This window comes from Brassica napus, chromosome C6 (assembly GCF_020379485.1).
Source record: "Brassica napus cultivar Da-Ae chromosome C6, Da-Ae, whole genome shotgun sequence".
In the NCBI taxonomy this organism is placed as follows: Eukaryota; Viridiplantae; Streptophyta; class Magnoliopsida; order Brassicales; family Brassicaceae; genus Brassica; species Brassica napus.
The window spans coordinates 32,427,256-32,441,033 of NC_063449.1; the positions used below are offsets into that span (position 1 = coordinate 32,427,256).

The 13,778-nt window shown below is 32.4% G+C and overlaps 2 protein-coding genes across 2 annotated transcripts; one reads left to right on the top strand and one right to left on the bottom strand.

The window, feature by feature from the left end:
- Positions 1-414: 414 nt before the first annotated feature.
- On the bottom strand, positions 415-2,176 carry LOC106413852. Its single transcript, XM_048759850.1, has 5 exons — positions 1,907-2,176; positions 1,712-1,849; positions 995-1,591; positions 899-916; positions 415-822 (listed from the first exon to the last, which is right to left on the bottom strand). The coding sequence occupies exons 1-5, from the start codon at positions 2,174-2,176 to the stop codon at positions 415-417; spliced, it is 1,431 nt and encodes a 476-aa protein (XP_048615807.1).
- Positions 2,177-4,515: 2,339 nt separating this feature from the next.
- Positions 4,516-4,947, top strand: LOC111214014. Its single transcript, XM_022715859.1, has one exon. It carries the CDS (start codon positions 4,516-4,518, stop codon positions 4,945-4,947), a length of 432 nt encoding a protein of 143 aa, XP_022571580.1.
- The last annotated feature ends 8,831 nt before the right edge of the window (positions 4,948-13,778 follow it).

Genomic DNA, 13,778 nt, shown 5'->3' on the forward strand with positions numbered 1-13,778 from the left:
GAGTCTTCTTCCTAAACCATTGGCATCTCACTTGTCGCTCTTAAAATCAGGGTAGGAGGCCCTCCACTGCCGAAAAAATATATGATCAAGAAAGCACATTCTCTCGCTCCTGAAATGTTGTGGATGGTCTTGGTACCGCTGCCTCAGTAAATTAATAAAAGCATCCATATGATGCATATAAAACAATACAAGTCAGAAGAACTACCAGACGACTTACGTATAAGAGTAAGAAAATAGCAAAAGACTTACATGGTCGGTCAGCCATTCTAAGGAGGTTCGGAGGACATGATAAAACCGACTTGGACATCTACGTGGTTTTTTTTTTCCAGAGGCAGTTTATAAGAACTGCAAACACAAAATGTAAATAATCAATCATTTTTCTTCAAGAGCTGTTTTATAGGACATTCCAGCAACTTACGGATCTTGTTCCAGCCATTCAGTGAGCTCCTTCGACTTCTTCTTGTCATAGGGTGCAAAAGGATCATAGCCTCGACCAACCTTTTTGTTTGGAATGATCTGTTTGGCAGTGATGTTTCCCTTAAAAGGAGTTTGCTGTGTGGGAGCAAGTTTCCTTTCTCGCTCACTTTTTTCACGGAGATTCACCATCGCAGTCTCCTTCTTTGGCTGCCTTCTAGCTTCCTCCAAGAGTGAATCTGAAGCAGTGTATACTTGTTTGTCCAATATAAGAACGCTAGGTTCATCACTCGGTAAGTCATCTGCAGGTTTCACAAGACAGAGTTCTGTCGAGGAACTCGGTTCTGTAGTAACACTATGTTCTTTGGCTTCATTATGTCCTGCTTTCGCCCCATTCACACTTTCACTCTGCAATTTTATATTCACAATGTGTTTATAAACTATTAACCAAAGATGAAATTCACACATGAAACAAAATCCATACAGCAAAGATCCAACCACACTAGAAACAAAACACACATGTTCAGAATCAAAGCACACAATGGTTCATCAAAGCACATCAGTTCTGACTCTTCCTAACACTTTGCCTAGTGACTCTCTTCTCTGCAATTTTGGGAGAGGTTTTGGTACCAACCTCGGGTTCGTGCACGGGTTTTGGTGGATTTGAAGCGGTTGTAAGTTGAATATCATCAGATGAACTCCCTTTTTTGGTGATCATCTTCTCCACAGCTCCCATCCTATCCCCCAACAACTTGATCTCCCTAAGGCACGTCCCAAAGCCATCACTAATGGCATCAGATATGTCCTTGAAGGCCCTTTCAATCTGATCTTTCGTCATCCCAAAGCCATCACTACCCGATGCAGGTGCCTCAGCAGAAACAGAAGACCCTTTACGAGCTTTCTTCCGAGGTCTGCTATTTTCTTCCTTCACAACACTCTCTGACTTCACTGTAGTCGCTTTCGTCTTAACTGAACTCACTTCATTCTTCACTGGACTCACTTCCATCTTCACAACCTTGTGAGTACCAGTTACTTTCCAGCAGTCCATGGTCCACTTCCATCCAGGACCATTAAACATGACTTTAATTATGTTATATGTGACAGGGTCCTCTACGTCTTTGTCCCATTCTGGAAACATTTCATCAAGGTCCTTTTGAACAAAGTTGTTCACGTTAATCTGCAGTAAATAAAACATATAAACTTAGTTAAGTCATCTGAGTGGTATTTTTGTTGGAAGACTTTCCAGACGACTTAAAGTTAAGTCGCCTGAGAACTCTTAGGGAGTGAAGTTAAGTACATGTCTGTTGATAGCCGACTTAAAATATCTGCGTCGTCCTTGGCCACCCTTGTAAGCCAGCAACAGTGGAGACGGTCCGTCTGGTAAGGGAGACCCATAATTAGCACCCAATTCTGGCATTGCATAGTACGCCCACACCTAGATAACTTGTATAAACCCATCAACAGTGTAACCTGTTTGCGTCAAGTCTTTTGCCTTCAGAGAATCCATCAGCACCTTAAACGCCACTCTCTCCCATGGATAATTCTCAAATTTTTCTAAATTCATCCCTAGCCTTGTAAGACTAGCCCGTGTAGCGGTTGAGAACTTTTTCCCTTCAATGTATCCTGCGTAGATGGCAAGGTATCCCAGCCGCTTGCGATCATCCCGAGACCAATTGTCGCATCTGTAAAATGCTTCTGTTATTTGTTCAATACTTGGCCCAGTATCGAGATCAACACCCATCTTCTCCCAGAAAGCAGCCATCTCCTTCGTAACCTCACACCTTGGATTTTCCAGGTCCTTGATATTATATCAGTTCAGACCAGTGAGGTGTTCAAACTCTATCAGTGAAAACCTCACAGGTTGTGAAACGACAAGACTCCAGAGCTCAAACTTCTTCTTGATGTCCAACGGGAAACAGAGAATAAAATGTACCAGCCTTGAAGTCCAACCAAAGCCAAGCTCCTTGAACTTGATGAAGACTCCCAACTTCGACGCTTTCAGATCCTCATATTCGTCAGCTGTGAGACAATCACATAGAGCTGTAAACAACTTTGTGTCATCAGAATGATACGAAATGCTCCTGATTGCAGCGGGCTCTTCTCCTACTGTAAACATCCTCGACGGGAGTTCTGGTAAATCCATTTTAAGGCCTGCAAACAATCACAAACAACCATCTCAAACACATAGGTAGCGCACTATTCTAAATACTATAGAAGACTTGCAGACGACTTCCAGGAAGTGAGAAGACTACTTGGTTCCATTCCTGGAAGTCTTCTACGAAGTCTTACACTCTGGACGACTTACACGTAGAAGACTTCCTGGAAGTCGTCCGAGTAGTCTTTCAGTAAAAGACTACAACAATCGTCACAACCGACCTCCTACTGATCTCAAAATCTTGTTAAGCATGCATATCTGAATAAATAGAAAAACCATCTTTTAAACAAAAGACGAATGACTTACAGTCGAAGAAGATATTGTCGGAGAAGATATGGTCGGAGAAGATGTGGTCCCAAGCGGTTACAGATCTGCAAATCGAAGGGAAAAGAAGAATCAAGACTACAATTTTTAGGGTTTTTCGGCGGCTAAACGCCTTAAGACATGAGAAATAACATACCGGCGGTGGAGTTTGGCAAACGAGATTTCAGATCTGAAAAAAAGGAAGCGGATGGTCAGTTTAAACTACGAAAATACTCTACGGCATGAAGGAGAAACGAGATTCGTTGTAATCGGAGAGATTACCGGCAAAGAGAACGGCGGAACACGATCACGGTAGGGTTTTCGTCTTATCGCCTTCGAAATCGCCCTTAGAGAGAAATAGCGCTAGGGTTTCGTAAAGTTGTGAAAAAGTGAAAAAATAGTTTTTATGTGTCCGGTAAATGATCTTGTTAGGTTAAAACGTACTTTGGTAAAATTAAAGGTTCAGTACGATGTGGACGACTTAAATATAAGTCGTCTGGGTAAAATTATTCACCAGACGACTGAAATATAAGTCGTCCACACCCTAAACATAACCCCTAAACTTAATTATCTAATTAGACACTTCATAAACTCAAATCAAACTTGAAAAGTATTTACTATACACATAAATAAATACATATAGGTGAAAATTAATTTTTGAAAAAAACATTTCAGCTTTCCAAAGTCTAACCTTAAGAATACATACAATACTACAACATATGTTTGCCAAACCCCTAAACCAAAGAATATCATGATTCACTACTTACACTCATCTATCTTAAAACAAATCAATTTTATCACATCTTAATTTATATCACTTAAAATTGTTTATAATTACATGATTTTTATTTTTCACTCATCAAAATATTTTTTACAAAATTTATAAATTATTTTTAAGATAAACTGGTACCAGACGACTTACAAGTAAGTCGTCAAGACATCTCAGATGACTTACTGGGCTATATTCGTAAAAATGACTTCTGTTTTTTTTTTGGTTACAAGGGACTGGACTGTAATTTCACAAGACTTTTAGGTTAGTTTTGCATTTGATTCAAGTTTGAATATCAGTTTGGGGTTAAAATCAAGTTGTGAGTTAGTTTTGATAAATTCTCCAACAATTAAATTGGCATAGTCAATCTAGTGTTTGATCAATAAAAACACCCGTGCAGACGAACTCTAGTAGATATATTTTAGATCTCAGTTCGTAAGGGTTACGGTAATTCCCGCTGTCAGTAAAATGAACGTAAAAAGAAAGTTATAATTTCTTACGTTACCAGAATGCTCTTAAGTTGGACAACTAACTAATTAAATATTTGATAATCAAATCCCAGGAATATAGAAACCTATAGTTTCAAAATATGATGACGTTTGAAGTTTATGATTGAGATCGATACTGGCGATAGTTATTTCGATGGTAACATTAATTTGACATATTGGTAAGACTGTTAGTTATGGGTTAAAATATTAACTAATGCATTGAAGCTTGTATCTATCTTGTAAATCATGTCAAACGTTTCTTGAAAAATACATGTGTATATATAGGGGTAAGTGTGGGAGGAAGACAACATAAGTCACCACATAAAACACAATCACCTTTATTACAAATAAAACTAGAAAGTACAAAAAAAAAAGAGAATACGAAGATGAATGCCACAAAGTTTGTTGTGCTCCTGATCTTTGTTGGAGTTGTGTGTGCCAATGTTGGCGCAAGGCAGCTCGATGAAGTGTCCCAAAAGACCAGATTTGGCATCTCTATTCCCGAGACTGTTACCACCAACGGCATTGATGCTGAGCGTATCGTTAGTACTGGTACTAGTTCTTACAATACGGAATATACCAATTCCAATGCTAATGGGGGTGCCAGCGGTCCCAGCTCTAGTTCCTCAGGAAGTTTTAACAAATATGCCTATGGATATGTCACTGCGGAAGGTCCCAACGCAAGGGCTGATAGTAGCAGTTACACTTACGGTTCTGCAGGTTCTAATGCTGCAGCGGGTCCCAAAACTGCCAAGGGTAATGCATACGCTTACGGAGATGCAGGTGGCTATGCGTCTGGTTCGACCGACAACCCTTAAGCGATTGGTGGAGCATGCTCAATTCTCCGCGTATGTTAATAATACTCTACAAGCTCACAATCTCTTTTGTATTCATAAATAAAACGAGAGATTGTCACCTATATTAATGATGATATAGTGTTACTCCTTGTGTCTGATGTATGTATGTGAAATAAATGCAATAAGTGTGACCTAATCAATCTCCACAAATAATACATACTAGGGTGATTCTCCAAATATTTATACAGAAAATATATTATAATAATTGATTAATATTTTACTTCTAGTTTCAAATCATTTTATATTTTATATGAATAATTTATATTGATAAAATTATATTATTTTAATTGGACATGTTATTTTAGATATGTAATATCTAGTCGGTTTGGGTATCATTTGAGTATATTAGATTGCATATATTTCTCCGAATTCAACTATAATAGATTTTTTTTGTTTGGTTAATTTTGTTATTTGCATCTTGGTTGGTTGTTGTCTTATGTAAATATATATTAGTAAAATTATGTAGAACTTAATATATATTATTGTTTTGAGAATAAAATATAAAAGATAAAGTAAAGTGTTGATCGAGTCAAAATTATATAAATAAATATAACAATAATATTTTGAAATATCATGCATATAAATCTTTTACAAAACAACAAAATTGTAACAATGGTAAATATATTGTTTTTCATTCAAAATGTTTTGTGGCATTCCTTAGTTTATATGTCTAAAGATAAAAGCTTTTCTATTTGAGCAATACAAACTTTGAACAATAATAGAAGCTCTTCTGTTTGACTCTACTTTAGCTTCCAATCTGTCATCTGATTTGAAACTAAGAGCAAAATACAAGTAAAATAGCGACGCAAAATACAGTGTCATAGATGCATGACTGATTAGCTATCGATCCGTTAAGACTTAAGAGTAGTGGATCTCGGAAACTCTGCCAAAATCAATGCTTGGCCACTCATGTGCCCTTATGTTCCAAGTCTCGCGCACGTCAAGCAACCTGCAAGACGCCGAAGGACAAGTCAAGGCAGCTTAAAAAGCCGCTGATATAATCAAAACATGTTCGGGTTTGCAATAATGGAGCAATTTGCGAGAACTGGCAAAGGGATAAAACCGCAAAGCCCAACAATATGTGGGAACTAGCAGAAGGAGGGTACCATATGATTAATGGGGTTAGAGATGTTCTAATGACGTTTTTTGCTGTGTATCTAGACACATAGTTATTCAACTTAAACTTAAACTTAGTTATCATACAATTAAAACTCCAAGAAAAGTAATCTTAACTATACATTTCTACATTTCATTTCTACCTTTTAACCAAAAAAAATTATACATTTCTACAGAGAGATCAGATTAACGACATAAGATGACTAGGCATATGGATGCTTTTGAAAATGAAAAGTGATTGAGCTATAAGAATATAATCAACCGAAAGTTAACGTAAAAATGGGTGAAAGAAATGATTTAAAAGACATTTTGACTTTTGGTAATGCAGTTAATTAGTTTGCAATAAATTGCATTTGAAGTTATTTAACAAAAAGCAAAAATAAATTGTCTTTGAAGTTAGCTTCTCCGTGTGACCGTGTCGAATGTCGATGGAAAGCCAAGAACCGTAGACCAATGAATAAAGACATTTCTATATACATTGATTTTGTGCACATACACAAGGTTTTTTTTTTTTTTGGTCAAGCACATACACAAGTTAATAGGGTCAATTAGTTACTCCAAAATACATGGAAACATGGAAATGTCGGTAACGGTAAGTTATGGTCAATTAATACTCCAAAATGTATGGAAACAAACCGACCACTTTTCACTGTTTTACTTTTGCGGAACAAGCGCATTTACCTTTAAAATGGTGACCAAATAAATGAAGTGGAAAACTACATTTTTAACATTTTTATATGGAATAATTTTTCTTTTACGTTCTTTCTCATTCTTTTTATTGTAGAAAATTATAGGACAAGTTTGTTTCTCATTAATTTTAATAAAGAATCATCATTCTTAATTATTCCTACAATTTTATTCATATTTATTCATTTTCCATTTAGTGATCCTATAAAGATTACCAGTTAAACTCTTAGTTAATGTGTCTTCATTTTCTCCGGAAGTGAATAATATGATGAAACATTATTTATGAATGAATCACTACAGAGTAAGAGGCAAACCAAGAAGAAAATATTTTCTTAATTAATACTACTATATGGAGTAGTTTATTTAAGTAGTACGTCCACTAGATTCGAGAATTTATAGCATTGTCGACAATAGTTCTTACAAGCTTTAATTAGTTTTCTCCCCCTTCAAGTTAGCTATGCTCATACAATATCGAGGAAGATGTTCATACATCGAACTAAGCTGGTTATTAAGATTGTCTTGTCATCATGAAACATTTTCTGTTTCAAAGATTTTATTTTCTTATTATAGAAAATATAAAAACTTACAAAAAAAAAGTGGCCGGGGCATATACTTTGATACTATGAGTTTGAATGGTAATGGTTAAAACCACACCGCAGTAATAGTAATTAAAATTTATATATGTAAGTTATTACGCATGTTACTACTACGATCCTAATTGTATTAACAATATGTGGAATACCCTGATCATTATAACAAAATGACTATGTAAGAGCATCATAAACGGACATTATAATGATAAAAACTAACTGATTATATGATACTGTAGAATCTTTATACTTTTCTTATGTCGGTGGATAATTTCTTTCAGCGGGATATAACATGCATTTCGATTTTCGATTGACTGATTGATGTAAATAAAAATTAGTGCGTGTACAATAAGAGGACCCTACTTATTTATCTGATTACGATCAAAGATGTTATAGTTAAGTGGAGTTTATAGTCCCTAGATTCGATTGCATGCTGGCTGCTGCAACATAAAACTATAAAAGAGACAGAGATCACAGCACCATGTGCTTCACTCAGTTTCCCCTTCAAGACTAATTAATCTAGTATTTCTCCCCTCTCTTAATTTTTCATTTACATATTAAAGTTAATCAATTTGTTTTGGAAAATAAATTACTAGTTATTATGTTGTCAGTATTTTTACTCGTTGATCTTACTAGATCAGTGGCATGGGGGAATGCATTTGGATGACAAACCATTTACTCTTTATATTATATAAATAAAGTAACGATTATTAACTAACAATTTATTAATACAAACACCACTTCCAAGTGTAGTCCCATGTGATCATGGACGGCTTTGCCTTTTATCAACTATTAAAAAGTACTATACATAAAAAGTACTAATAATATCCTTTGGTGTTTCGTATACAGTAAAAATTTATAAATTAATATACTATAAATAGTAATTTTGAACTGTAATTTTCCAAAGTTCCAACATTATTAAATTATAAAAGTTTTACTGTATATAGTTAATCACAATATTAAGGGTTATAGTGGTGCATTGACAAAAAAAATAGTGGTGCAATATTAAGGGTTATAGTGGTGCAATGACAAAAAAAAAAAAATATAGTGGTGCATGTGAAACAGTGGGAGCAAACAGTTTTCTTCAATTAATCATATACCAACGAATTTATAATCATGAAAAGGAAATGTATTAATAGTCTCGATAACAGACATCCATCTAACAAATCGCTATCATAACTACAATTGCAGAATAGCCTAGTGGTAAAACACTAGAGTGAACTGGATCTCAAGGCACACGGATTCGACTCCTCCGGAATTCCAGAGAGCGCCCAGTGACAAAAAAAAAAAAAAAAAAAAACTACAATTGCAGAATCAGATAACTATGAGATGAAAATGTATCAACTATCTATGAATGTATCATCAATATATAATACTGACAAACATACAACAGACACTACAAGAAAACAACGGCATACTGAGGGAAAAAATCGTCGGTATGTCTTCGGAATAACGCTATTCCGATGACATACCGACGAAAAAAGTCCTCGGAAATAATTCCTCGGAAATTCATCTTTCCTCGAAAATCCCTCGGAAATTTCCGACGGAATTCCGAGGAAACCCTATTTCCTCGGAATTTCCGAGGACCACAAGTTCGTCGGAAATTCCTCGGAATATTCCGAGGAAGATGTCGTCGGAATATTCCGAGGGATATTCCGAGGAAGATGTCGTCGGAATATTCCGAGGGATAAACTACCTCAGAATATTTCCAAAATTAAAAAAAAAAAAAATTAATTTATTTTTTAAATTAAAATTCGAAAATATAAAATTAAAATTGAAATAGAAAACATATTTAAAATACAAAAAATAATAAAATAGTTTTTATAAATAAAAAAAATGTTTTATAAATACAAAATTAGTTTTAAAAAATATGAAATCATCTTTTTATAAATACAAAATAGTTTTTATAAATACAAAAAATAATAAAATAGTGTTTATAAATCAAAAAATGTTTTATAAATACAAAATTAGTTTTATAAATATAAATATTTTTATAGATATGAAATCATCATTTTATAAATACAAAATAGTTTTTATAAATACAAAAAATAATAAAATAGTGTTTATAAATCAAAAAAATATTTTATAAATACAAAATTAATTTCAAAATATGAAATCATCTTTTATAAATCCAAAAAACGAATTTATATACAAAGAACGGTTTGTATATTTAAAAATAGTTTTTATAAATACAAAAATAAAAAAATAGTGTTTATAAATCAAAAAAATGTTTTATAAATACAAAATTAGTTTTAATAAATATAAATATTTTTATAAATATGAAATCATCTTTTATAAATCCAAAAATCGAATTTATATACAAAAAACGTTTTGTAAAATCGAATTTATATAGAAAAAACGTTTTGTAAATAAAAAAAATAATGAATAATTTATAAAAAAAAGTTCTAAATCAATTCAACACAACCAAATCACAATTCTAAACCTATTACACAACAAATCACAATCCTACCCAATCACCCTAACAAAAATCTATCAAAAACCTTCTAAAATCATCAAATCTACTTAAAAACCTAACAAATAGGACCTAAGAGAGTGGGATAGAGTCCTTACATGATTTGTAAGAGAATGGAAAGGATTCGCCGGAGAGATCGTCGCGAGAGAAGGTGGAGAACGCCGGAAGGAGAGAGAGATCGCCGGAGAGGAAGAAGAGAGAAGTGGGGAAGAAGATGCGTTTCGAGTTTATAAAACCTTGGGTCCGACGGATATTTTCCGTCGGAATTCCCTCAGTATTTTCAATTTCAATTTTCGCGAAATATTTGGCGGCTTGTTTGCCCGGTTAAATGAAAATATTCCGAGGAAATTCCGACGGCCACTTAAATATCCGTCGGAATTTTCTCGGAATATTTTCATTAATTCGAGGAAAAAGAATATCCTGTGCATGTATTTCTATTAATTTATATTGTTCCTCGGAATTTCCTCGGAATATTCCGAGAAAATACCGAGAAAATACCGAGTAACTAGTGTTTGAGGTTTCAAAACATCAATTTTTTTGCCGTATTTCATTTCTTATACAATTGTAATGCATACCATTGAGGATTCTTTGTATAGATGAGCATAAACCATAAAATAACAAATTTCAAAACGAATTGTAAGTATTCCCTTTACCGTTCATTAAAGTGTATAAGTGTTTCTCTTATGTTGTGGGGATTTCGTTCATACAATCGGAAAAGTGTTTATTATAGGGTAAGGAACAAATTTTTGACTTCATAATGAACGTAAGACACTTAATAAGGGTTATATAGGTGTTATTCAAACCGCAAAACGTTGTTTTCGGTTTAAAAACCCTATTTTCTCGGAATTTCCTCGGAATATTCCGAGGGAATTCAGAGGAAACCCTTTTCTTCCTCGGAATTCCGTCGAAATATTCCGAGGAAATTCCGAGGAACTAGTGTTTGGGGTTTCAAAACGTCAATGTTTTTTTAAACGGATCGATCGATGGATATATGTCCAAAAACGCATCGATCGATCACTAAGATGGACCAAAGCGTAACAATGTGATTGATCGATGAGATTATCCCATCGATCGATCGAGGATATCAAGTGTTCCTCGGAATATTCCGAGGAAATTCCGAGGAACTAGTGTTTGGGGTTTCAAAATCTTGAATGTTTTTTTATAAACGGATCGATCGATGGATTTATGTCCAAAAACGCATCGATCAATCACTAAGATGGACCAAAGCGTAACAATGTGATCGATCGATGGGAATATGTCCAAAAACGCATCGATCGATCACTAGTTCGTCGGAATTTCTTCGGAATTTTGTAAAATCCCTATAATATTTCCTCGGAATTCATCGGTTTTTTCCGAGGAACACATTTTTCCTCGGAATTTCCTCGGAATATTCTGACGGATTGATATTTTCTCGGAATTTCCTCGGGAAATTCCGAAGATTTCATTTTCCGTCGGAATGTCCGTCAGAATACCGCTGTTTTCTTGTAGTGAGAGATCCTTATGACAAACCACTATCATAACTACTAGCAAAATCAAATAATTATAAGATGAAAATGTATCAACTATCACTAAACCATAGAATAGAAATGTATCAATAATGTCAATAATACTAACAAACATACAACAGAGATCCATATGACAAACCACTATCATAACTACTAGCAAAATCAAATAATTCAGATCTAATTCTAACTCTGTCACAAACTTTGATGATTTACGTTTAAGCATGCATATAGCAGCTGAAAAAACATTATACATACACATGCACCGACAGATGGGAGTGCAGTACCATAATTAAAAAAATCGTGTTAGAAACATACTTCAAATTTTAGTCTAAGGAAAATTATTTGTCAGTTGACAAAAAAAACAAAATCGATAAGTGCACACTTGTTTTCAATAGTTTATAATGTTAACCTTGTACATACTCCGGCCGTTTTTTAATATAAATAGTTTTAGAGAAATTTGTATGTTCTAAATTATATGATTTTTTGGTTTTCTATATAAAATTTATTAACACTTAATATTATTTGATTAGTAATAATATACATTTTATTTTATTATTGGTTGATTTGTGGTTAGATAAATAATTAATGATGTTTTTGTTTAAAAAATATAAAAAATTAATGATTTTTTAATCTAAATGCACAATTTTAAAACGATTTATATTAAAAAACGGAGAGAGGAATAAATAAACAAATTAATATTTGCTACAAATGTACAACTCCCGAAGTACGTCAGTCAGTACATTATTAACGAATAGACATAAAGATAATTAATTTGTGTAACAGTCAGCCACAAATGATCTACTTTGTACCGACTTGACCAAAATATGAAAATTTTATACAGATTATATGATGTGATCATATTTGGTAATATTGATCCCAGCATCTGTATTGAGTATATTAAAAATATGCTAAGAGGATATTCAAAAATAGAATATACTAAATAACTAGGATAAGACCTGCGCCTTGCGCAGGGTGAATTTATTTGTATATATTTCGATAGTTTCTTTTATATATTTGATCATTTTATTTATATATATAAAATATTTTTGTTGTTATTATATAATTTATTTCCGATGGATCGGATCAATTTTTATTAAAAATAATGGAACAAAACTATAATTAATACATCATGGGATTGATCGGATTGAACATTAAACAAATTATGACATAAAAGCCTTATTTTTCCATAGAACACATTCTTGAAAAAAGTGAACAGTATTGTTTTCACAGTTGAATTATTTTGACTTTTATCTTCCATATGGTTTTGAAAGCTTTCAAATCAACCATCGAATTGATACATGTCATTTTAATGTTTTTAGTCATATACTTAAGGAAAACTTACATTTTTGTAATTTAAAGTCGTTTTATAAAATTCAAAATATAACATATAAGAAAAAATCTAACATATAAGAAAAATATAACATATAAGGTGTCCTCATTTTTGTATTTTAAAGTCGTTTTAAAAAATATATATAACATATAAGGTTTCCACATTTTTGTAATTTAAAGTCATTTAAAAAAATTCAAAATATAACATATAAGAAAAAGTCTAATTTTTTTATTATACGGTTAATGTGATTGTTTATTTTTTTAATAATATAAAATTAAACAAAATGAAGAAGGATGCAAAAATTGTTATCAAATCTTTATTATTTATAATCATTAATTGTCATATATATGTAAATCATATTAGGTAATTTCGTAATTTTTATTTTGTGAAAGAATACACACTTCTTATATTTTAGGTTAATATAATGTTCTCTAGTGTACATTAAACAAATTATGACATAAAAACCTTATTTTTTTCCTCGAACACATTCTTGAAAAAGTGAACAGTATTGTTTTCACAGTTAAATTATTTTGACTTTTATCTTACATATGGTTTTGAAAGCTTTCAAATCAACCATCAAATTGATACATGTCTCTTTTTTTTAACACAAAACTGATACATGTCATTTAAATATTTTTAGTCATATACTTAAGGAAAACTTACATTTTTATAATTTAAAGTCGTTTTAAAAAATTCAAAATATAACATATAAGAAAAAATCTAACATATAAGAAAAATATAACATATAAGGTTTCCTCATTTTTGTATTTTAAAGTCGTTTTAAAAAATATATATAACATATAAGGTTTCCTCATTTTTGTATTTTAAAGTCATTTTTAAAAATTCAAAATATAACTTATAAGAAAAATCTAATTTTTTTATTATAGAGTTAATGTGATTGTTTATTTTTTTAATAATATAAAATTAAACAAAAATGAAGAATGATGCAAAAATTGTTATCAAATCTTTATTATTCATAATCATTAATTGTCATATATATATAAATCATATTAGGTAATTCTGTAGCTTTTATTTAAGGAAAGAATACACATTTCTTACATTTTAGGTTAATATAATGTTCTCTAGTGGAC

Excerpts from the sequence above, each read along its gene's own strand:
- LOC106413852 (XM_048759850.1), bottom strand. The coding sequence starts at position 2,176 with ATGGCTGCTTTCTGGGAGAAGATGGGTGTTGATCTCGATACTGGGCCA. Across the intron at positions 1,850-1,906 it reads TGCTGATGGATTCTCTGAAG|GTGTGGGCGTACTATGCAAT; the intron begins GCAAAAGACTTG and ends CAAGTTATCTAG. Across the intron at positions 1,592-1,711 it reads AGTCGGCTATCAACAGACAT|ATTAACGTGAACAACTTTGT; the intron begins GTACTTAACTTC and ends TATTTACTGCAG.
- LOC111214014 (XM_022715859.1), top strand. The coding sequence starts at position 4,516 with ATGAATGCCACAAAGTTTGTTGTGCTCCTGATCTTTGTTGGAGTTGTG.